The sequence below is a fragment of the Phyllobates terribilis genome, unplaced genomic scaffold, assembly GCF_046119375.1.
Source record: "Phyllobates terribilis strain yellow unplaced genomic scaffold, ASM4611937v1 Scaffold_4__5_contigs__length_816908805, whole genome shotgun sequence".
NCBI classification, from domain to species: domain Eukaryota; kingdom Metazoa; phylum Chordata; class Amphibia; order Anura; family Dendrobatidae; genus Phyllobates; species Phyllobates terribilis.
The window spans coordinates 584,450,584-584,476,938 of record NW_027362764.1 but is presented as its reverse complement, the minus strand read 5'-3'; the positions used below and the strand labels follow the sequence as shown (position 1 = coordinate 584,476,938).

General features: G+C 44.5%; 1 protein-coding gene across 3 annotated transcripts in view; it reads right to left on the bottom strand.

The window, feature by feature from the left end:
- Nucleotides 1-23,647, bottom strand: part of OSBPL1A (oxysterol binding protein like 1A) — a 192,139-nt gene extending 168,492 nt beyond the window's left edge. Inside the window, exons 1-5 of one of the 3 annotated variants that reach the window (XM_073679177.1) lie at nt 23,466-23,647; nt 11,339-11,461; nt 7,018-7,103; nt 2,138-2,212; nt 1,245-1,356 (exon numbers count right to left, since the gene is read on the bottom strand). In XM_073679177.1, the coding sequence (XP_073535278.1) occupies nt 1,245-1,356; nt 2,138-2,212; nt 7,018-7,103; nt 11,339-11,461; nt 23,466-23,481 (412 nt within the window). In that variant the 5' untranslated portion in view covers nt 23,482-23,647. Of the gene's footprint in view, nt 1-1,244; nt 1,357-2,137; nt 2,213-7,017; nt 7,104-11,338; nt 11,462-23,465 lie in introns of those variants that run through there. The other 2 variants (XM_073679176.1, XM_073679178.1) reach the window with 2 other exon arrangements.
- Between the last annotated feature and the right edge of the window lie 2,708 nt (nt 23,648-26,355).

Genomic DNA, 26,355 nt, shown 5'->3' with positions numbered 1-26,355 from the left:
TACACTGTCAGTTGGGCGCTGTTACACTGATTAAAATAATAGCTGGGTTGATGAAATCCGTCCTGTGGTTCTTGTGTAATCTTTACTTGCAGTTTGGAGATAATTAGATTCTTGTGTTTCAGGGTGGCCTGTGTCGGGGTGGAGGGGGCTTTCTTTGGTGCTCTGGCATTGTCCTCATCATTATGGCTTAAATGACATTAACTGAACCTTTAGTGACCAGCCTCCTATTTAAAATACTGCGCTTGCACAGTTCATATTGTGATCTTTTAAAAATAAATTTTAATTCCACCAAAAAAGCCCATAAGGATGAAGAAGATTATGAGAATAGAGCATATTATCATCGGCAAACTGCAATCAAAGTTTAAACAACCATAGGACGGATTTCATCAACCCAGGTATCATTTTAATCAGTTTAACAGCACCAACCTGAAAATGCCTGTAATTTACTTAGCAAAATCCTGCTGACAGGTGCGCTTTAATTACCAAAACGAATCTAAGATGCGGCCACTCATCTAGGAACAGTCTATCCCATCGTTCCATTATTATGCCCATCATAGGAGGAAAAGGTGATATATTTTCAGATGTAAGTGTGACCCTAAAAAGGCTACCCAACAAGAAACCAGACGAGGATCTCACACAGTTACTTAAATAGGGGACAGGGTCCAAAGAAAGAGCTTGAGAGGGTGATTCCCAAGGAGAAAAGTCTGCATGTTGAATTACAATTTTTACTCCACATGCTTCCACTGTCTAAAATTAAACAAAAGTTTTACTCCAGCGCCAAACATGAGATTTGCAGAAAAATATAGAGCAATTCAAATGGTATTTCCATTAAGCCTCATTTAGATGTCAGTTTTTCATGGATAGTACTCGAACCCATTATGGTCTATGGGGCTGTTCTTATGTTTCTGTGTTTATGTGGACTGAGTGGTCTGCACCAAAACAATGAAATGTCGGATTTTGATCCAAGTCATGGATCAAACTTGCAAATACAAGTTTGTGGGTTTAAGCCAAATATATATATATATATATATATATATATATATATATATATATATATATATATATATATATATATATATATATATATATATATATATATATATATATATATATATATATATATATATATATATATATATATATATATATATATATATATATAACAGCACTTAGGTGCCATCCCTTGACATGCTCTTGGTCTGTGAAGAACATTATTAGCATGAAGCAAATAAACTTAACATTACCTTCCAACATGGTTTTAATCTCTTTTTCTTGGGCCACATCGGCAGCGGTTTGACCCTCTCCATTTATCCCCACGGTGTCTGCATTGGACTCCAGTAACAACATGACTAATTCCTGAAATTAATTAATACATACACACTCATTGATAAATCTCACATGTGTTGTCAAAAATGAACACTTTTCAGGGGCACAATCATTCATGGTCTCATCTTCCCAGGAACCATGCTCATATTTAACATACAAGTGGGATGGAAGTTAAGAAAAAAAACAAAAAAAAAAAAAAAAACACAATTACCGGTATTTCCCTTGCTGTTGAAATGGTTTGTGTGGTCATTACACAAGAGGTACACAATTTGGTATCTAGAATACCTCCATATTTTTAGGTTTACTTACAATAAGTAAAAAAACTCAAAAAAAGCAGTTTGTAAAACCACCCACAGACTAGGTCCTTAGACAACCGATATTGAAGATAAATGTAAGACAATAGACATTTATACAGTTTAAAGCATCAATACACATTAGATCGCCACAGTTAGGACAATCATTGGAATGACAGTGGCTTATCTCAGGGAGATCAAAAGGATCAGCTGAAATCTGATGTGCCGGACCCTTCTTTTCTCAAAGGAAGTATGCTTTAAAGATCTGAGGGCCATAGGTAGAGAGGAGACCAGCCTGGCGCCCCCTTCCCAGAGCCGCTCTAGGCGATTCATGTTGCCTGCAGTTTGGGCAGCATTACTTAGGTGACAGGATCTCTTTAAATGATGGTCGAATAGCAGACAGACAATAATGTAAATTCTGAAATTCTGGCTGCTGCAGTAAAACTATCATTGCCTTGCATTAGCATGACCTTTCATCTGTCTTAATGTGAGGTACAGAAACAAAGCATGCTTTTCACCTTACGTCCAGTGAAGGCAGCTCGGTGTAAAGGGGTGTCCCCCATGTCGTTCAAAACATTGACGTCAGCGCCTGCCTGTAAAGAATAAAGGGAAGAGTGTCACAAGCATTTGTTAAATTGGGCATTTGATTACATGAAAGGAAAACAAATGCTGATTACATTCCTAATAAATACTTAGAGCAGGTGCATGTGGCTGTATTTTCGGTCAGAGTGCAATATGACAAAACATCGGATCGCACACGGACCAATGTTATGCTTTTGGACTGTACATTGTCAGATTTTTTCCTCAGAAATTGTATGCCCGAGTTTGATCGCATAGTTGGATCGCACTCCGCCATGCAAGTCAATGAGTCCATGGAAGCCATCGGACAGCAGTCTGATGACGTCTGAGTGCAGTCCGATTTCCACGGACTGACAGACTATTTTTCTCCATTTTCACCTCATCTAAGAGAATCCGTTGACACTATACTCACACTGTAAATCAGAGTTTGATCAGAGTGTGATTTGCCTAATCGACCCGATTCTCTAGGACAGGGTTCCCCAACTCCAGTCCTCAAGAACCAACAGGTCATGTTATCAGGATTTCCTTAGTATTGCTCAGGTGATAATTGCATCACCTGTGCAATACTAAGGAAATCCTGAAAACATGACCTGTTGGTGGGCCTTAAGGACTGGAGTTGGGGAACACTGCTGTAGAATAAAAGCACACACGGTCGTCTGTACCTAGCTTACGAGTAAGAAGACAAAATTCCATTCTTTCCTCCACAAAGCCTCTGCTCCTTTCTACTTCTCTTCTTAGGGTAGAAATATCCAAGAGCTGTCTTCATGGGTTTCACCAATTAGGGGATTGTCATGAGCAAGCTCAGACTGGTCCACTGGAAAGTTGGCAAATCCCCTGGTGGGCATCTCTGTTTGAACACTCGCCATACTATTTGCCAGCTAGCTCTGCCCCCAGATCGTCATTAAGGCTGACTTCTGGTCTTTTCTCATAGTCAAAGTGGGGCCCATCTCCTCCTCCCAGGAACCCTGGCCCCCTATTGGAAGAAATCCTGACTGCAATGCTGCTGCACTATACAACTGCCAACCCCGATGCTCCAAGGCAGTCATCACTAAACAGAAGGATCATTCACCAGAGGAGAACTTTTGACAGACAGGTTCTCCTCCAAAACACTCCTGGTCAGTAAGACTGTATTCATATGTTCTGATTTTTACAAAATTGTGGCAAAAAAAGTGCATGGGGATTTTTGGGAGCAACAGAACATGAACACAATTACTATGAAGATCTACTAGAAGTGGAGGACGCAATCTGATCACCTGGTACCCCTAACGTAGCCTTTATAAACCATATTACACCTATTAGAGGTTCAGCATATGAAGCAGGTAAGGACTGTGTGTAATATGAGAATATAATAATATAATACACACACACACACTACAGACCAAAAGTTTGGACACACCTCATTTAAAGTTTTTTCTGTATTTTCATGGCTATGAAAATTGTACATTCACACTGAAGGCATCAAAACTATGAATTAACACATGTGGAATTATATACTTCACAAAAAAGTGTGAAACAACTGAAAATAGGTCTTATATTCTAGGTTCTTCAAAGTAGCCACCTTTTGCTTTGATGACTGCTTTGCACACTCTTGGTATTCTCTTGATGAGCTTCAAGAGGTAGTCACCGGAAATGGTTTTCACTTCACAGGTGTGCCCTGTCCGGTTTAATAAGTGGGATTTCTTGCCTTATAAATGGGGTTGGGACCATCGGTTGTGTTGTGCAGAAGTTTGGTGGATACACAGCCGATAGTCCTACTGAATAGACTGTTAGAATTTGTATTATGGCAAGAAAAAAGCAGCTAAGTAAAAATGAGTGGCCATCATTACTTTAAGAAATGAAGGTCAGTCATTCCGAAAAATTGGGAAAACTTTGAAAGTGTCCCCAAGTGCAGTTGCAAAAACCATCAAGAGCTACAAAGAAACTGGCTCACATGAGGACCGCCCCAGGAAAGGAAGATCAAGAGTCACCTCTGCTTCTGAGGATAAGTTTATCGGAGTCACCAGCCTCAGAAATCGCAGGTTAACAGCAGCTCAGATTAGAGACCAGGTCAATGCCACACAGAGTTCTAGCAGCAGACATCTCTTCAACAACTGTTAAGAGGAGACTTTGTGCAGCAGGCCTTCATGGTAAAATAGCTGCTAGGAAACCACTGCTAAGGACAGGCAACAAGCAGAAGAGACTTGTTTGGGCTAAAGAACACAAGGAATGGACATTAGACCAGTGGAAATCTGTGCTTTGGTCTGATGAGTCCAAATTTGAGATCTTTGGTTCCAACCACAGTGTCTTTGTGCGACGCAGAAAAGGTGAGCAGATGGACTCTACATGCCTGGTTCCCACCGTGAAGCATGGAGGAGGAGGTGTGATGGTGTGGGGGTGCTTTGCTGGTGACACTGTTGGGGATTTATTCAAAATTGAAGGCATACTGAACCAGCATGGCTACCACAGCATCTTGCAGCGGCATGCTATTCCATCCGGTTTGCGTTTAGTTGGACCATCATTTATTTTACAACAGGACAATGACCCCAAACACACCTCCAGGCTGGGTAAGGGCTATGTGACCAAGAAGGAGAGTGATGGGGTGCTACGCCAGATGACCTGGCCTCCACAGTCACCAGACCTGAACCCAATCGAGATGGTTTGGGGTGAGCTGGACCGCAGAGTGAAGGCAAAAGGGCCAACAAGTGCTAAGCATCTCTGGCAACTCCTTCAAGATTGTTGGAAGACCATTTCCGCTGACTACCTCTTGAAGCTCATCAAGAGAATGCCAAGAGTGTGCAAAGCAGTCATCAAAGCAAAAGGTGGCTACTTTGAAGAACCTAGAATATAAGACATATTTTCAGTTGTTTCACACTTTTTTGTTAAGTATATAATTCCACATGTGTTAATTCATAGTTTTGATGCCTTCAGTGTGAATGTACAATTTTCATAGTCAAGAAAAAACAGAAAAATCTTTAAATGAGAAGGTGTGTCCAAACTTTTGGTCTGTACTGTAGATCTTTATTATACATACACACGGTATTGTAAAAGCGAACCTTCGTGTGCTAAACTATATGGATAACAATGAGTGTGCGTGTGTAGGAATGTGAATGTAAGTGTGTCTGTGTTAGGATTGCCTGCATGAGAGATTATATATGCGTGTAATATGTGTGTCATTGTGTGAGCAATTATATTACTTCTCTATATGCCTCGACGAGGAAAACCCTGAAACCTTATATTTATCACTAACTCGTGATTTTTACTGCAGATTTATTTGCAGGATATCTACAGCGTATTACAGTACCAGTGTTATGGATGAGATTTCACAAAATATTACTTACATGCTGCAGAGAATTCTCTAGTGTAAATTGACAGATGCTGCAAATTAAAATTCTGTAGAATATCAATTTACGTTGGGGATGTTCCAACAAACAGATTTCACCTTTCCAAATGCAAAGGGGTAAATGCGCAACAAAATCCAGCGCAGTTCTGCTGCAAAATCCACAGTTTTTTCGCTGCAGATTTTTCAAAGTGGGAGGTGGATTTTCTATTTTTTCTGTTATCTATATACTCCCACTATCCCCCAAAATTTAAATCAGATTGTCCCTCCTCACCCCCATCTTGAAAAGCAGCTAAGCATGGTGTAAAAATAAAATATACAACATACTCACCTACCCATCCCCTGCCCTTGCTGCTACATTACTTAATACATTATGGTAAGCTGGCCCCTATCTGCAGTACAGTACCAATCAGCAACAACAAACAGGAGCCAGTGAGGAGAGCGCACACTGACAATGTATGAGCAGAGTAAGACTGGGCTCCTGCGGTGTTAGTGTGCACTCTCATTGCTGGCTCCAGACGACCGTATTACTCGGACGAGTGCTAAACCTTGTTTTGAAGGATAGCACGCGTCCCCATGTTATTCAACAAGGCAGTGCAAATGCATGATTTTTTTATCCTTCTGATCATCGGTGTGAAGCAAAAAAACAACAATCGCAGCATGCACAATTTATCAATTTGATGGCACTCACCTATTCATGTCTATGGGTCTGTGGAAAACATTGGACTGCACTCAGATAACATCCAAGTGCGGTCCAATTTTCCCAGACTGAATGGAGAAACTTATTTTTCTCTCCACTTCTGAGAAAATCTGATCAGTGCGTTTATCAGCATAACTGAACCGATTTTCTCGGATGGAGAACAGAGGTGTGACCCTAGCCTTAGCCTGCAGACAGGAGCCAGTAATGACAGTGTACACCGACACAAAACCTGGCTAGGCTCCTGTAGTGTCACTGTGGAAGTGCAAAGCTGCTTATCGAATTCAGGCTTGAGCGCTGGCAATCAAAGTATGACGAAGTTATCAATTTACAAATTGAGGGGGTTTAACAGTGGACCGAGCCGTTGGCCACACCAAGGGTGCAATGTAGCCTATGAATTTGCATCCAAAATAAATCCAATATTTTTTCTGCCAACTTAATCACTAAAGTCTACACTAAAGGTATGATTTTTATACGTCCTTACATACCGGTATAAGTGGTTTAATTAGTGTCTTGGGGGTGAACTCCATTTAACTGGAAAGAGTCAATGCAGATCACAACAACTTATCAGATCACATCTTTTATGTTACTACTCTGGAAAAATAAAATGATTTCTGCTTCGCAATACTTATGCATGAGACTCGATAATACTGTCCCAGAAAACCTGGTAGAATACTTCATTGCTGTTACATAAAGGTATTTTATTTAGAGAATTAAACCTTAAGGTTTATTTTGAAAAATTGCTGCGTTGGTTTCTCCATACAACACGTCATAATATACATTTTGATGGAAATATTTAGACTAACCTTTAATAACTCTTCCACCACTTCCCGGTGTCCAAAATAACAGGCAAGATGAAGAGGCGTCCATCCCATATTAGACTTACTTTTACCTAAAAACAAGAGATTTCTTTACACCACAATGAGTATGATTATCTAGCTTTTTAGGCAGCAGAATTGCCAATGCAACTATACAGGAAAAGCAAAGTATTGTATCTACAATGTGACCACCGACTGGCTGCAGCGGACAATGATCCCCACATGGAAAAGTAAACTAGACGACCAGTGGGAATACTAGCAGCATGTGGAGTAACGGCAGAGTTTGGTAGGCAAGTAGTTCTTATTGTTTTATTTTAAACCCATTGGCATTTTTGTAATACACTGTTCAAAAAAATAAAGGGAACACTCAAATAACACATCCTAGATCTGAATGAAATATTATCATTGAATACTTTGTTCTGTAGAAAGTTGAATGTGCTGACAACAAAATCACACAAAAATCATCAATGGAAATCAAATTTATTAACCAATGGAGGCCTGGATTTGGAGTCACCCCCAAAATTAAAGTGGAAAAACACACTACAGGCTGATCCAACTTTGATGTAATGTCCTTTAAAACAAGTCAAAATGAGGCTCAGTATTGTGTGTGGCCTCCACGTGCCTGTATGACCTCCCTACAATGCCTGAGCATGCTCCTGATGAAGTTGCGGATGGTCTCCTGTGGGATCTCCTCCCAGACCTGGACTAAAGCATCCGCCAACTCCTGGACAGTCTGTGGTGCAACGTGACGTTGGTGGATGGAGCGAGACATGATGTCCCAGATGTGCTCAATCGGATTCAGGTCTGGGGAACGGGCGGGCCAGTCCATAGCTTCAATGCCTTCATCTTGCAGGAACTGCTGACACACTCCAGCCACATGAGGTCTGGCATTGTCCTGCATTAGGAAGAACCCAGGGCCAACCGCACTAGCATATGGTCTCACAAGGGGTCTGAGGATCTCATTTCGGTACCTAAAGGCAGTCAGGCTACCTCTGGCGAGAACAAGGAGGGCTGTGCGGTCCTCCAAAGAAATGCCACCTCACAACATTACTGACCCACTGCCAAATCGGTCATGCTGAAGGATGTTGCAGGCAGCATATCGCTCTCCACGGCGTCTCCAGACTGTCACATGTGCTTACTGTGAACCGTTTCTAAGAGTTTGGTCAGACACATGCACATTTGTGGCCTACTGGAGGTCATTTTGCAGGGCTCCTCCTGTTCCTCCTTGCACAAAGGCAGAGGTAGCGGTCCTGCTGCTGGGTTGTTGCCCTCCTACGGCCCCCTCCACGTCTCCTGGTGTACTGGCCTGTCTCCTGGTAGCGCCTCCAGCCTCTGGACACTACGCTGAAAGACACAGGAAACCTTCTTGCCACAGCTCGCATTGATGTGCCATCCTGGATGAGCTGCACTACCTGAGCAACTTCTGTGGGTTATAGAGTCCGTCTCATGCTACCACGAGTGTGAAAGCACAACCGACATTCAAAAGTGACCAAAACATCAGCCAGAAAGCATTGGTACTGAGATGTTGTCAGTGGTCCCCACCTGCAGAACCACTCCTTTATTGAAGGTATTGATAGTTGCCAATAATTTCCATCTATTGTCTATTCCATTTGCACAACAGCATGTGAAATTGATTGTCAATCAGTGTTGCTTCCTAAGTGGACAGTTTGATTTCACAGAAGTTTGATTTACTTGGAGTTATATTCTGTTGTTTAAGTGTTCCCTTTATTTTTTGAGCAGTGTATAAAAAAAATTGTAGTGGACAACCCCTTTAAAGCATGTCCACTTTTAAGTGGGTATTCTTAGCATAAACATTAGTGTTGAGCCGAGTATGTTCTATTAACCCTTTTGCCGAGTATGCTTGGGCCGAGGTCCAAGTATTTACAGCTGCTTGGTGATATGTTTGAATCGCTCCCGTGTGCATGATTTGCAACTGTTTGACAGTTTTAATACATGTGAGGAATGTCTATTTCTTACACATTCCTCACATGTAATAAAGCTGTCAAACAGTTGCAAATCATGCACACGGGAGCGATTTAACCATATCACCGAGCAGCTGTAAATACTCGGAGCTCGGCCCGATCATACTCGGACAGAACATACTTGCTCAACACAAGCATACACACTATATACACAGGCTTCGAAAGAAAGGGGGGCTGTGCACAAACCTGACAAATCCCCTGTAAAGCATAGACAAAGAGTTAAAAAGGGTTTCTGATTTCCAACTTTAGACCACGGCCCCACTATCAGTATTCTGTCAGTATTTTTCTCAGGAGTGGGAGCCAAAACCAGGAGTGGGAGATAAATGCAGACTTGGTGTTCTTCTTTCTATTATACCTTTTCTCTGATAGCTCCTCACCTGGCTTTGGCTCCCACTCCTGAGAAAAAATACTGACCGAATACTGACCAAATACTGATAGTGGGGCCATGGCCTAAAAAGTACAATAGCTTGATCTGTATAATACAGAACAAAATAGCAGCAGAAAGGAGACATTGAAGTGGCCATAATTTTAGCATTTTTCTCACAAATCAAGCATTTGGACATGAGCTTTAAACTAGAACATCCTTTAAAAAAGATTGTTTCCTGCATAAGCCCAACTCATGTCCATACATCTTATAAAAGGCATTTGTCATAAAAATACAACAAGGTGCTATGAATATCAGAGTACTGTCCATCTCTCAATGTAACCCTACAATTGTCCTGCACAGCAGTAATAACCTCATTGTTTCAACAGCTGTAACCTGAAAGTTAAATTAAGCCACCTCATTGTAGGGAAAAATGGAGCGTCATCATTTTAAAAGTTAAAAGAAGACACAAGTCCAGCGAGTTCAACCTATAGCTTTAATCTAGGGCTGAGCGATTTCGCCTAAAATTAAAATTCCGTTTTACTTTAAAGAAAAAAAAAAAAAAAAAAAAAAAAGACTTTAAAAAGGGGTTGTCCACTACTAAGGCAACCCCTTCTCAATCTAAATGTTTGGCCTCAATAAAATAAAAAAAAAAAAGCTTATACTCACCTGCCGTGCTGGCGCCATTCCAGTAGTGTTGGCACTCGGTCCCGGGGCTCTGGTGTGGTTGTTGTGATATGCGAGCCTGGCGCCCAATCAGCGCTGACGTCACTGGCCCCGCCTTCTATCAAATATGAAGAGGAAGTCCGGGCTGCAGCTGATCTCACTTCCTCTTCATGTTCAATTCGTACGAAGGAGTGGACAGTGACGGCAGCGCTGATTGGGTGCCGAGGTCACGTGTCGTAACAACCGCATGAGAGCCCCAATTCCGCGAGTGCTGACACCTATGGAATGACGCCAGCACAGGAGGGCAATATAAGCTTTTTTATTTCATCGGGGCCAAACATTTAGATCAAGAACTCAATTTTTGCAAAAATGCAATTACTAGCACAGAATTTCTTAATAAATACGGATTATTAGAGTTGTCCCTTAGATGCTGAGTTGTGGAGTGAAGCGGTGCATACTGGCGTTACCTTTATCTGTACACTGCAAATGTGCTGGGTGCCACCGCAGCATCCAGAGATCACAGTCACACATTATATAATCAAAATATTATCCTATATGCAACATCAGATGTCCCTGCACATGGTATAACATATACAGTAGGATAATATGTGACCGATACCAGAATTCAAACCAGTCTATACAGGATGATGTAATGGTATATATTACACTAAGTACAGAATATCATATTATACCAGTTATATATTACTCTGTATATAACGTGGGATGTCTGTGCACATAGCATACTACATACTGACAAAGACATCAGATGTCATACACCGGATAACGTATTATGGGGATATATTCCCCATGAGTACAGAATATCAGATATCACACCAGTCACATTATCCTGTATATACCCGCTGATGTCCGTACACAGTATATTACATTCAGCATGCTGCTATCTGACTGGTATATGTTATACTAACTACAGGATGACATGTAACTGTTAAATGTGATATTCTGCAATCATTGTATAATGTGCAATACAGATACACAGGATATCAATACATACAGAACGATATGTGATCAGATGCTCATAGTAGAATATATACCAGTCACATTACCCTGTAATAAGTGATATCTCCAGGTTTAGGACCCTGATTAGTTCTGTGGATAAGTCTGTGCAGTCCGGTCTGCAGTCACTATGCCGAGGCGCAGTGTGATTTATTTAATCAGAAATTTCACCTAAAATTTCCTATTCAGCGGTTACATATACAGTAATTTCTTAGGAAGACTGAGGACAACACATAAAACAAACTCGATTGGAGCCACCTTAAAGAAAAACCTTCTTTATTACCTTTGCAATCCAGATTAATTGGAACGGGTCCTTTTTTGTAGCCTAATAGAAGGGATCGGACGCCATCTATGTTTCCATTTCGGGCATCATGGAGCAGCTGTTCTTCAGGTTCACCGTTCATATCTGAGTGGAAACGTGACCAGATTAGGACTATGCAATACGTGAAAAACATGTTCTTGCTAAACTGTAATCTATAATTGCCATTTTTTTTTTTTTTCCAAAACCAGAAATAAAACAATCACTGTTCCCTGCTGCTGTTTGTGAAAAAACAAAACAAAAACTGTTACTCACCCTCCCCTGGTCCAGCGGCGCTGAGCCTCCACCGCTGCCCCAGGTGTCCTTTATTGTATCATGACCACAGCACCATAGCCAATAACTGAGGTCAGCGGCTCGGAGCTGCCAGTGCCGTCCATATCGGCAGACCTCAGTTTCTGGCAGCGGGGCTGTTGATGTGTCATCAGCGCTGCAGACAATACCAGACATCTGGAGCAGTAGCGGAGACTCAGTTCTGGACCCGGGGAGGGCAAGTAAAACAGTTTGTTTTTTTTAAACAAACTGTAGCAGGGAATAAAAGTTTTGTGAAATCCGAAAACCCCTTTAATACACCTTCCTAAAGAAGCCGCTTTTACTCCATGTATTGGACACATTTGCTTTTCTTGTCCCATACTATTTGTCACTTTATTGCAAAAAACATAATATAGTACAGACTTGATAACATGAAATAATGTTGTGAAATAAACCAGTTACATGATGAGGAAACAATAGTGTTTCTAAGATAGGGAGACAGTGAGTTGTGTCTTGGTTCCTCTTTCCATAGTACTTGCATTTGAAGTGTTTCCTTGCTAGGGAAAGCCATTTTCCTTTCTTATCTGAAACTCTTAAAGTGACGCTCCACAAGATTATGCTGTAAATAGCTGTAAGCTTACAAAATAATCACTAGCTGGAAAAAGAAGGGGTTGTTTCATGAAGACAATCCCTGTTGATACATCCTATTAGGGAATATAGAAGTCAGAGCTTGTTCCCCTGCTCAGGACCCCTCGCTATGAGACAATAGTAAACCACTGAAAATCTGGCTTACCCTGACAAAATTAGCTGTTTGCAAGCAGTGCTTTCAGCTGCAAACAAAGGGATCACCGCTTATGAAAGAGCCCCTTTAATGCTTTGTCAAGCCTTATTCACAGGATAATCAAAATCTTAGAACCTCACCAAGGCTTGTAGAGGAGAATAAATCCTTAAATGGGATGTACACTACTAGGACAACCCCTTCTTGAACTAAATATTTGGCCCCAATAAAATAAAAAAAAAAAAAAAAAAAAAACCACACTATACTCCCCTCCAGTTCCAGCGGTGTCGGCATTCGCGGTACGCGAGCCTGGCATCCAATCAGCGCTGGAGTCACTGTCACCGCCTTTGTACGTTTTGAACATGAAGAGAAAGTCCGGGCTGCGGCTGATCTCTGACTTCCTCTTCATGTTCAATTCGTACGAAGGCGGTGACAATGACGCCAGCGCTGATTGGGCGCCGGGCACCCAGTGTCATTCCACAGCACGAGAGCTGCGGGACCGCGAGTGCCGACACGGCTGGAACAGCGCTGGCATTTAGTTCCAGAAGGGGTAGTCCTAGTAGTGAACAACCACTTTAAAAGGGAACCTGTCATTTTCAAATGCTAGAAACCTACAAATATGGGGTTAATATGCAGGTTAATAGCATTCTAAACAAGTGAGGCCGCCATACTGAGAACCCGGCTACCAGGAGGATATGAACTTTCAGTCATATAGGCATGCATGACCGAAACAGCTACAGTCATTCCTCAGTACATAGTGAGCGGCGGCTGCAGGCACACCCTGGCACATTGAAGAACAGCTTACAGTGCAGCAACAGCTGTCAGTCAATGTGGCAGGGTGTGCCTACTGCCGACGCTCACTGTATACTGAGCGGTGAAGCCAAATCGACACTCATCAATGACTGAAAGCTGGAGACTGTTGGAGGAATAAAGTTACCGTAAATTTCTTACTATTAACTATGGAATGCTACTGAATTGCAGATTAACCCCATATAGATAGGGTAAGAGAGACAGGTTCTCTTTAAAGGGATTTCCCCACGAACAAAAGTTCATTTTAATCGATAGATCTTGGGATAATAATAATTTCCACAATTGGATGTGTTTATAAGATCACAGCACAGGAACATTTTATTTAAATGTGCCCCTGCTGTGTACTGTGTAATGGCTGTGTCTGACCGTATAGGGACATGGTCTGATAAAATGAAATGTCACTTGTGGGAAAACCTCTTTAAGAGCTCGCTCACACTACTGTATAACACGACGAGTACTATCTGATAGCACTTGGCCCAATGTTACACTATGGTGCAGTGCAGATCTGCAATTATTCTCTCATGACAACTTATTTCTGCCACCCACAGTGTTTTTCCTGAGGAGTCTTTGCCACCAGCTTTTTTTAACCTTATATGTATTACTAGTGAGTGCAGGAGAAGAAAAGGTGATCCAGCTTCCAATCCAAAGTATGAAATATAAACAATTTTATTTTAAAAATGTAAGAAGACAGCAAGACATACATCAACAATCTGGAGGTGCGGACGGGGTGCGGACGGGGGGGGGGGGGGGGGGTGCGGACATGCATCAACAATCTGGAGGTGCGGACGGGGTGCGGACGGGCGGGGGGGGGCTGGGGGTGCGGACATGCATCAACAATCTGGAGGTGCGGACGGACGGGGGGTGCGGACATGCATCAACAACCTGGAGGTGCGGACATGCATCAACAATCTGGAGGTGCGGACAGGGGGGGGTGGGGGAGAGGTGCGGACATACATCAACAATCTGGAGGTGCAGGGGGGGGGGGGTGCGGATACACAGTACAGTCCAAAAGTTTGGACATTCATTTAAAGATTTTTCTGTATTTTCATGACTAGGAAAATTGTATATTCACACTGAAGGCATCAAAACTATGAATTAACACATGTGGAATTATATACTTAACAAAAAAGTGTGAAACAATTGAAAATATGTCTTATATTCTAGGTTCTTCAAAGTAGCCACCTTTTGCTTTGATGACTGCTTTGCATACTCTTGGCATTCTCTTGATGAGCTTCAAGAGGTAGTCACCGGAAATGGTCTTCCAACAATCTTGAAGGAGTTCCCAGAGATGCTTAGCACTTGTTGGCCCTTCTGCCTTCACTCTGCGGTCCAGCTCACCCCAAACCATCTCGATTGGGTTCAGGTCAGGAGACTGTGGAGGCCAGGTCATCTGGCGTAGCACCCCATCACTCTCCTTCTTGGTCACATAGCCCTTACACAGCCTGGAGGTGTGTTTGGGTTCATTGTCCTGTTGAAAAATAAGTGATAGTCCAACTGAACGCAAACCGGATGGAATAGCATGCCGCTGCAAGATGCTGTAGTAGCCATGCTGGTTCAGTATGCCTTCAATTTTGAATAAATCCCCAACAGTGTCACCAGCAAAGCAACCCCACACCATCACACCTCACCTCCTCCTCCATGCTTCATGGTGGGAACCAGGTATGTAGAGTCCATCCGTTCACCTTTTCTGCGTCGCACAAAGACACGGTGGTTGGAACCAAAGATCTCAAATTTGGACTCGTCAGACCAAAGCACAGATTTCCACTGGTCTAATGTCCATTCCTTGTGTTCTTTAGCCCAAACAAGTCTCTTCTGCTTGTTGCCTGACCTTAGCAGTGGTTTCCCAGCAGCTATTTTACCATGAAGGACTGCTGCACAAAGTCTCCTCTTAACAGTTGTTGAAGAGATGTGTCTGCTGCTAGAACTCTGTGTGGCATTGACCTGGTCTCTAATCTGAGCTGCTGTTAACCTGCGATTTCCGAGGCTGATGACTCGGATAAACTTATCCTCAGAAGCAGAGGTGACTCTTGGTCTTCCTTTCCTGGGGCGGTCCTCACGTGAGACAGTTTCTTTGTAGCACTTGATGGTTTTCGCAACTGCACTTTGGGGCATTTTCAAAGTTTTCCCAATTTTTCGGACTGACTGACCTTAATTTCTTAAAGTAATGATGGCCACTCGTTTTTCTTTACTTAGAATTTGTACTGTGGCAAGAAAAAAGCAGCTAACAGTCTATTCGGTAGGACTATCAGCTGTGTATCCACCTGACTTCTGCACAACACAACTGATGGTCCCAACCCCATTTATAAGGCAAGAAATCCCACTTATTAAACCTGACAGGGCACACCTGTGAAGTGAAAACCATTTCCGGTGACTACCTCTTGAAGCTCATCAAGAGAATGCCAAGAGTGTGCAAAGCAGTCATCAAAGCAAAAGGTGGCTACTTTGAAGAACCTAGAATATAAGACATATTTTCAGTTGTTTCACACTTTTTTGTTAAGTATATAATTCCACATGTGTTAATTCATAGTTTTTATGCCTTCAGTGTGAATGTACAATTTTCATAGTCATGAAAATACAGAAAAATCTTTAAATGAGAAGGTGTGTCCAAACTTTTGGTCTGTACTGTACATCAACAATCTGGAGGTGCGGGGGGGGGGGGGTGTGCGGACATACATCAACAATCTGGAGGTGCAGACATTAGTGTTGAGCGAGCACTAAAATGCTAGGGTGCTCGAAGCTCAGGCCGAGCTCACCGTGACTAGCCCAATGTTAGTCTATGGGAGACCCGAGCATTTTTGCGGCGGCACCCCCGGCAGTCGGTAGAAAGCCTAAAAAGTGCCCAAAACAATAGTGACAGTGCTCAAATGACATGGGGACAGCATGGGGATCGCCCCAGGAAGCATTTCTGACCCCAGGTCACTGCTGTCAACAACGTGGTCAGAGGTATGAAGCCACTTTTAAGGGCTCACAATAAAACGTTCAAAAACGTGTTAAGGAACAACCTTTCCAGGGTGTATAAGGTAAAATAAATAAATAAATAAAAAATACTCCTCCACACATTGGGCTATGTTCACTAGTAGCATTTTTTATGCGTTTTTTGCACTTTTGTATGGCTTTCAACCGTGACAAAATGCATTCACCGGGAAATGTCATTCTAACATTTCACAACCTTATCTGGCCATGTGCTGTGTGACACATGCATACAGTGCTGAAAAGACATGGGAACAGCATGGAGAAAACCCCTGGAAGCATCTGACACCCAGGTCACTGCCTAAAAGTGTGCCCATCAGAAAATGCAGACTTACAACTATCGCCGTGCAAGTCCTTGTCCCAGGGCAGTGTTCAATTGTACCTCCCCCATTCCTTGCAATGCAAGCGCAAGTATGCAGCCTGCCACCCACCCACCCCCAGGCTGCAATACCATACTGCTTGCTTGCACTTGAAATTGGGCCTTTTAGGCATGTGGAGGCGTTATCTGGCCACCACGTCATGGCTGCGTCGGCGGCCGGGTGCCCACACTCGGTCCCCAGCCGCCAGGGGGCGGCCGGGTGCCCACACTCGGTCCCCAGCCGCCAGGGGGCGGCCGGGTGCCCACACTCGGTCCCCAGCCGCCCCTATTTGTCCCGGTGCGCCTTATACACAAGCACGCATACCAAAACATTACCTGTGCCCTCCCCAGTGCATTTAGTGGGAAGGACAGCCTAACCACAAACACGTGGACAAGTGAATGTGGCCAGGGATGGTTCATCTCACTGACGCCTTCACACTAGATTAATATTGTGGAAGCCAGGACACAGTTGGACACTGGGATGCAACACGTCCTCCAGACAGAGGATTGCGGGTCCTGGGTCAATCAGGCTTCAACACAAAGTTCAGAAGGTAGACAGCAGCAGTGGTCGGCCTCCTACACAACGAGTAAATTATTCATGATCATGAGGCCATCCATCTCCTTAGCTTTCTGTTCCTTGGAATGCAAGTGCATGTATGTAGTAGCGGCTAAGCCTGAGGTGGTCAGCATTTTGGCGCATATCCTACCTCCTCCGAGGATTGCTGGATGTTTTCCTGCTACTATCCCAGTTCTATGAATCCCGTTAAAACAAAGCTTCAGGTGATGAATGATGGAGGAGGTGGTGACAAAGGAGAAAGAGCAGGAGGAACAGGGACCATTCACATCAATATCAGGCCAGTCAAACACACGTCTTGTAGGATATGTTTCTGTACCAAAAGGAGTGGTTCGGCTACACAGTTATAGGGCATAAAGTGAGTGCAATGCCTACCAAACATTTCGAGGCACTCCAATGCCCCTTGAAAGTGACATGGAGGTCAGAGGGCCTCAAGTAAACCATTTTTTCCATTTATAGCAACTGGGTCTCCTGTACACTGTTGGCCTAAGCAGTGAATGGAAGGCTTTCCAAAAATTATGATGAACTGCAATGCCCCTTGAAACAGACGTGGATTACAGCGTACTAAAAAACCTTCTACCCATTATTGGGGAGTGGGTCTCCCTTAGTGTTCGCCTATGCATTGAAAAGCAAAAGCTGACTAAAATTAGGAGGAAATACAATGCCCCTTGGAAGAGCTGTGGAGTTCAGAGTGGTTTAACAAGACGGTTTTAATGCCCCTTGGAAGAGACGTGGAGGTCACAGTGGAATAAAAAGACAATATCAATGCCCCTTGGAAGAGTGGTGGAGGTTACAGTGGAATAAAAAGACAATATCAATGACCCTTGGAAGAGACGTGGAGGTCACAGTAGCTTAACAAGATGATTTTAATGCCCCTTACAAGAGCCATGCAGTACAGCATATTAAAAACATTATTCCCATTATTGGGGAGTGGGTCTCCCATAGTCTTTGCCTATGCCTTCCAAGCAAAAGCTGCCAAAAATTAGGATGCAGGAACTTGCAATGCTGGCAACACGGACCACGGTCACCCTGGTGGTATAGTGGTGGTGGAGGCGGAGGATAAGGAGAAGAGCAAAAAATAGCCGAAATGAGGAAGCGTATACCCATGTGTGGATGTGAAGTGGTGCATGGGAATACACCTCCCGAAATAACAGTGGATTTGACTTTATGTTACTCTGCTGTCATTTGGTGGTGATGAGAAGTCTGGCCCAATCCAGCCCTTGTTAATTTTAATAAGGGTCAGCTTGTCAGCATTGTCAGTTGACAGGCAAGTGCGCTTATCAGTTATAATTCCCCCAGCGGCACTAAAAACACGCTCCGATAACACGCTAGCGGCAGGGCAGGTCAGGACCTCCAAGGCGTACAGAGCGAGTTCATTCCAAGTGTCTAGTTTGGATACCCAATAATTAAAAGGCACAGAGGAATCACGGAGGACGCTGGTACGGTCGGCAAGGTACTCCCTCACCATCTTTTGAAACTTTCCACTCCTTGAGAGTACTCCGCACCTCAGGGCCTGTAAGCTGGGCGGGTGTCAGAAAACTGTCCCAGAAAGTTGACAGTGCTCCCCTGCCTCTGCAGGATTGGAGTTGCGTCTCTCTCGCCTGTACGCCTTGGTTGGGCAACGAATTGTGACCTCTGCTGCTAGCGTGTTCAGATGGGAATTTTTTAAAGAGTTCTGCAGCAAGGGCCTTCTGGTACTGCCCCATTTTTGTAGACCTCTCCACCTGAGGAATAAGAGTGAAAGTTCTCCTTGTAGCGGGGGTCTACAAGTGTCACCAACCAGTAATGACTGTCACCCAACATTTTGACAACGCGAGGGTCACGGTTAAGGCAGCGTAACAAAGTCAGCCATGCGTGCCAAACTGGTAACGGGCAAGATTTCCGTGTCCTCACCAAGATGACGACTGACCATGCTCTCCTCCTCCTCCCCCCTGTCCTCAGGCCACCCAAGCTGAACCGACAGTATGACAGTTGTACAGGTACTACTGTCTACAGCGCATGATATCAGCTCCTGTTCTTCCTCCTCTCCCTCATTGTCCCCCAATGCACGTTGGGATGAGATGAGGCTGGGCTGTGTATAATCGCCCGCTACGGCTTCTTGATTCATCTCATCATACTCTGGCTGCAATGCCTCTTTAATTCTTTGCAGAGAGCGTTGCAAAAGACAGACAAGTGGGATGCTGACGCTAATGATGGCATCATCGCCACTCACCATCTTGGTGGACTCCTCAAAGTTTGTCAGGATAGTACATATGTCAGACATCCAGGTCCACTCCTGAGGTCTTATGTGTGGAGTCTAACCTGAATATCGACGGCCTTGTTGCAGCTGGTACTCCACAACTGCTCTTCTGCTCACAAAGCCTTTGCAACATGTGGAGGGTAGAGATCCAACGTGTGGGGACATCACACACCAGTCGGTGTGCCGGAAGCTGCAAACGCTGCTGCAACACAGCAAGGGCGGCGGAAGCTGTAGCCGACTTCCGAAAATTAGCCGACAGGCGGTGTACTTTGAAAAGCAGATCTGGCAACTCTGGGTACGATTTAAGAAACGCTGAACCACAAGGTTAAGCACATGAGCCAGGCATGGTATGTGTGTGATCTCGCCTCAGAGCCGCCACCAGGTTATGGCCATTGTCACACATGACCAAGCCTGGATGTAGGTTCAGCGGTCTCTGCCACAGATCTGCCTGCTCTTTCACAGCTCTCCACAACTCACAAGCAGTGTGAGGTTTATCACCTAAGCTTATGAGTTTCAGCACAGCCTGTTGCCGCTTGGCTGAGGCAGTACTGCAGTGCTTCCAGCTTGTAACTGATGTGGTGATATCTGAGATGGAGGCTGAACATGAGGAGGAGGAGGATGATGATGCGCAGGAACTGTACACTGTGGTGGCAACTCTGACTGACATAGGGCCCGCAATCCTCGGTCTGGGGAGGATGTGTTCCTTCCCAAGGTCCGACTGGGTCCCGGCTTCCACTATGTTTACCCAGTGTGCCATCAGGGAGATATACCGTCCCTGGCCACAAGCACTTGTCCACGTGTCCGTTGTCATGTGGACTCTCCCAGTAACTGCATTGTTGAGGGCACGGCAGATGTTTTGGGACACGTGCTTGTGTAGTGCGGGGATGGCACACCGGGCAAAATAGTGTCGGCTGGGGACCGAGTACCGAGGGACAGCCACCGCCATAAGGTTGCGGAAGGATTCAGTCTCCACCAGCCTAAAAGGCAGCATTTCCAAAGCAAGCAGTCGTGAAATGTGCGAATTTAGGACTGTGGGGCGTTGGCTGCGAATTTACGCTTTCGTTCAAAGGTCTGGGATATGGACTATTGAACGCTGCGGTGGGACGTGGACATTGATGCTGTTTCTTGAGAAACTGCCATAACAAGTGAAGACTGAGAGGAGGGGGCATCTTTGCATGCAGTATGGACAGGGGATTGCCTTGCACGCACAACAGGGGGTTCTCTTACACGCACAACAGCGGAAGAAGCAGTGGTGACACAAGCTGACACTGGTCGTGGACCCTGGGGTTCACCCCACAAAGTCGGGTGCTTTGCTGACATGTGCCTGATCAGGCTGGTAGTTTTGTCACCCCTGCTGATGCTGGCCTGGCAGGTGGTACAAATGGCCTTTTTGGGGTTATCAGCAGAGTCTTTAAAAAAATTCCAGACTCTGGAAGACCTACCGGTTGTACTGGCAACGTCCCTCGTGTTCGTGTTACGGGGAACTGTTGCCTGCCTTCTGTGTGCGGCCACCACACTGCTTCTTCCTGCCTGTTGGGGTACTCTGCCTCCCTCACCCTGTGTGCTGCTGGCCTCGCTCTGCATGTCCTCCTGCCACGTTTGGTCAGTTACTAGATCATCCACCACCTCCTCCTCCTCCTCACTTCGTGGCAATTGTGTCTCGTCATCGTCCACCTCGTGACAAATTGCCAGCGTCGCCTTCCTGTGGCCCTGGCTGTTCAAATATTTGGCCATCGCCACATGGGATCTCCTCTTTCACCACTTCAAGCAGAGCAGGCGAGGGGCACAAATATGGAAATGGACCAATGAACAGCTCTTCAGAGTGTCCAACTGTGGGATCAGTTGCTCTCTGACGACACTCGGCATGGTGGGAGGAAGGAGCATCAGGGTGAGGAGGAGTATGCGGTCGAGACTCACAGCTACTAACACTTGACCGTGTGGAAGACAGACTGGAGGTGGTGGTGCCCAGGTGACTGGAAGTATTATTGCTATCCAATTAATAACCTGTTCACACTGATCAGTTGGCAATAGTCGTATTGTTGGGTGCTTCCCTAGTAATTTGGTCAAGAACTGGGAGCGAGAAGATGTGGCTGTTAGTTGTTGCACATTTTCACCTTGGCCACGGCCCCGTCCTCTGCACGCACCATCCCTTGAACGTCCAGTTCCAAGTCCTTTGCCACGAGACTTGCCCATTGTAAATGAAGTAAAATAGCTTACACTCGCACTATCAATGGCAAAAGGGTAATAAAAGGGAGATTAGAACCATGGAAGAGGAAAACCACAGAACTAGTTCTCTGGCCTACACCAGAATCTTTTAAACAGATATATTTGTGTCTGAACAGTCAGCGAGACACTCAAGCGGTTTTTTTTTATGGAAAAAAAGCAAAAAAGTGGATAATACAGAGATTTGAACGGTGGAACTGCAAAACCACAGTTCTAGTTATGTGGCCGAAACCAGACTCTTTTAAACGGATATATTTGTGTCTGAACACTCACAGACACGCTCAATTTTTTTTTTTGGGGTGAGAAAAAAATACCAAAAGGTTAATAAGACGGGTATTTGTACAGTCTGAGGGAAAAAAAAGAGGATTTAGATGAAAAAAAAGGATTTTTCCTGGCCCCTGAGACCTGGGGCTAAGTCAAGCAATTTGAGAAGCAGCACACAGGACTGTAATGCAGCGTTTGTTGGTATAACCACTGCGTCTCCTATACAGCCTGCCTGATATCTGGGATGGATATTAGTCCTGAGAAGGACTGTTTGTTTGATTTTGCAGGCTTTAGAGACCCTACACTAACTATTTTGCAGTATAAATCTCTCCCTATCTCAGCAGCACTCTCCCTACACCATCTGATCCGGAGCGACTGTGTCCAAGATGGCGGCGCCCGGTGTTAAATAATCGAGGTGACACTGTGCGGCCAGCCAATCACTGTAATGCCCACAACCAATATGGCTGCGGCATTACAGTGACTGGCTGGCAATCCCTGCATGTTCATTGGCTCTGTAAAGAGCGCCAAACATGCAGGGCAGAGACCCGAGCTCAGTGCTTGCCGAACATCGAGTAGGGAGATGCTCGGGCGAGTACCGAGCATACTCGCTCAACACTAGCGGCCGTACACCAGCAATCTGGAGGGTGCGGGAGGCGGCCACACACCAGCAATCTGGAGGGTGCGGGGGGGACGACAACATACATCAACAATTTGAACATGTGCACAGTAGGTCACTTTTAGGTTGGGGTACATATGTGAATTCTGTTTGCTTATTTATTTTGCGCCTTTCCGGAGGAATCTGCCTGACAAAGGGGATGTGTGTGCTTTTCCTTAGAGCTCATGCACACAGCCATGACAGAGCCATAAACTAAAGCCTTACACAGGTTGTATGGAGTGTAAAAAGTGAAGCGATGGAATGGAAAGTGATAAAAATAAGCCAACAAGCGCTTCTCTGGAAGGCACACGGAACACCTGGATTTATCTCTTTTACTAATCAGCAGCTAATAGTGTACATGAGACCGCTGCAGCCAGTCACATGCACCCATAAAATGTATATAGTTCTGCTGTACCTCTGTATACTTCCCGCAGAGTGCTCATGCAGACAGCAGCAGGTACAATTTCTTTAGCAGGAATAACTCAGTGGGGTCTAACAGACCACAGAACATCAGTGCGGCAGCACAGGGGCAATTACCCACAGCAACGGGATTCCTGCTTATTAAGTGAACAGATATAGAAGGGCTATGATAGCTTGCTATAGGCAACTTCTGCACTGCCCATAGCCCACAGATTCATGTGGCAGCAGAGCTGTGTGTGTGCTGTTATGTGGCAGCAGGGCGCTGCAGGCTGGCCGGGCAGTCTCCTGTGGCAGCAGGGCGCTGCAGGCTGGCCGGGCAGTCTCCTGTGGCAGCAGGGCGCTGCAGGCTGGCCGGGCAGTCTCCCGTGGCTGCAGGCTGGCCCGGAGTCTCCTGTGGCAGCAGGGCGCTGCAGGCTGGCCGGGCAGTCTCCTGTGGCAGCAGGGCGCTGCAGGCTGGCCGGGCAGTCTCCCGTGGCAGCAGGGCGCTGCAGGCTGGCCGGGCAGTCTCCCGTGGCAGCAGGGCGCTGCAGGCTGGCCGGGCACACACTTACCGCACACAGCGCTCATGGTTGTACGTGCCCCGAAGACACCCTGGTGTCCGCCGCTACTGATGGAGCTGGAGAGGACGGCGGCTCCTCCCCGCACACATGGCTCCTATTATGCTCATGCTTCCTGTTTATCTCGCCTCCAATGGCAGCTGCAGCCGGTCCAGCTCCTGCCGCTGTGTATAGGCGGGCGGGGATACAGCAGGCTGTCAGCCATTAGCCCGGTGGGCACAGCGCCCCTCACTGACTCCTGTACCTGCTGATAGTGCCTATAACATGGCAGTGTAGAACTAGTACAATAACCTGTCAGGAATTTGCTGGAAGATTTTCCATTTTCACCCTGGATTCTTTTTTCAAAGATTGGACGCCATAATAAATATTTAAAGGGGATGCAAACCAATTATTATTTTTAGAAAAAAATGTTCTGGCATGGTGTAAAAACAGACATGAATGAGTTGTTGTCTGCCTTTACCCTGTAGTGCTGCTCAGGTGCCCTGGAAGACTGGCATCACCTGTAGAGAGAAGGCTTCTGTGCATGCCATAGAATGGGCCGCCATGTGATGGCTGCCGCCAGGGGACCGGGGCCTAGTGTGGAGGAACAGCAATGATTCATAGCAGAGGATTTATAGCAGCGGATTCAGCATCTTACTTTTTTATAATCTGCTGATCTTTTTTTTAAATAAAAAGAATGAAGTGTATTCCTGAGGTCAGAGAAAACATAGCCTGGTTCATCAACATTAAAACAACATTAAAATCCCATTTTATTCCAGAAACTTTGTTTATAAAAACATGAATAAAAAATTCAGATGGGAAATGAAAGAGCATACATCATGATAACCTGACACGTGTTGGACTACAGCAAGTCCTTAGTTTTAGGTATACGTGGTGTTATAGCAGAAGATGAGGTCCCTCAAGTTTAAAGGCCCCATCTATGCTATATAAGTCTGACAGTTACTTTAGGTCAAAACAACAGCTGAATGTTCCTTCCTTGTATCAATAGAGACTAACGTGTCCTTGCTAGTCATCAGAATGTATCTGATTAAATGTGTCTAATTAAATGAGTCCGATTGAATGTTTCAACACAAGCATAGACATCACGAGAACAGAAACCAGTCTTTGTGTGCTAAATTGTATAATCGGACCATATATGGTAAATCCGTTTCCTGCCTTCAGGGTGTATATAAACCCTATGCTTTGTAATAAAGTTAGAGCTTGTTTGACACATACATCCTGTCCTGTGTCTCATTCTCTCCGATATCGTAATCCAAGGATAGAAGACCCAGAAAGCAGTGACGTCAGCGGCAATGCCCAACTAATATATACCCTTTTTCTCTCCCAGAAATGGTTTCTTGTCAACTGAACATATATATTGAGGAGTGTTTCCCCAAATCTTAGGGTATGTACAAGCAACGTCTTTTTCACAGACAACCATAAAAAAATGGCTTTTTTTTACCACACATGATCCCTTTACAGCACAAAATGATAGAAGATCAAAAAAATCCCCTATATAAATACAGACTGAGATATGACCCACTTACAAGTACACATACCAGTAATCAAAAATTTGTCCCATAGTAATCCATATCACTTCAAACAATATATATGAACCAATTCAATCTGTGATGACCATATCCCAGACCCATAAGAAGAGATTTATGATGCAATAACAGCTTTACCCGTTTAATGAAAAAATTAAAAATAAAAACAGTTATTTAAAAAAATTACATAAAACATAAAATACTTCTGGGGGACATCACACACCTGGGTGAATTAATATTACTTGCAAACTCAGGCTATATGTAAAAATCTATACAGGTATGAACAATAGTACTTCGTGTATGGTGTTTTTTTCTACCTATATAATGAAGATTTTGCTCCATTTACAAGTACCATCAGAAACCAACACTAGTTAATACATTACCCATTGAAGTATATGAATACATTGTAAGTATTACCTAAATATATAAGGGTGATTGTCTCTGTAGAGCTGTTTCAGAGTAACAGGTATGATGTGTCCTGCTGCCCCGACGCGCGTTTCTCCTCGTTTGCTTCATCCGGGAAGCTTTGGAATTGAGTTTTCTTAAGCCATACAGAAAAAAAACAGATGGCACACTGATGATACACAGATGGCACACTGATCCAAAACACTGACGACACCGGTATTGTTTTTTCTGGGACTGGTATTATACGGACTTGTGAAGTGGGCCTTAGGTTGCATAAAACAGATTAATCTTTCAATTGGAGTTATTTAACAACAATGCTTGTGGGTGCAGATAATGCTGTTACATGCCTGTTGTAGCTCCCACCACTTTTATTTTGATACCTCCTCAGAATGTCTTTCTAATGTGTCCAGGCTCGTTGTCATATATGTCTTGTAACTCAGTCCCATAACCCAAATTCTCTTGACCATGGTTGGGGAGCTATTTTCTCTGTTGTGCAAACAGACTTGGACTGGCCCACATGGGAATAGGTGAATCCCCCAGTGGGCATCTGTGCAGGAGTGGACCTCCAGCCCAACACCCTCCTAAATGAGCCATGCTTAGCACAGTACCTTGGAAGCACTATATAGAGGAAGACCATCAATCCACAAGGCACAATCCAGCCACTGTGTTGGCTGGAAATTTGCAAACAGGGTCAATTAAAATTTTCATGCCGCTGTAGAGTGGGTGCCCAGAATCAGTGTTGCTGAAGGGCCCTTGGTCTGCACAGTCTGACACTGAGTGCAACAATCAATAAAATCAGCATAGTAGGAGCAGCTCCCACTTACCGGCACTGGACACTTAGGGTTAGGACTACATGGATTTTGGCTGCACAAAATAAGTCATGTAAAAAAATTGTTTGCAATATATTTGCAACTTACTGTCCTGTGACTATTAAAAAGTTGGGATTGGTTGTA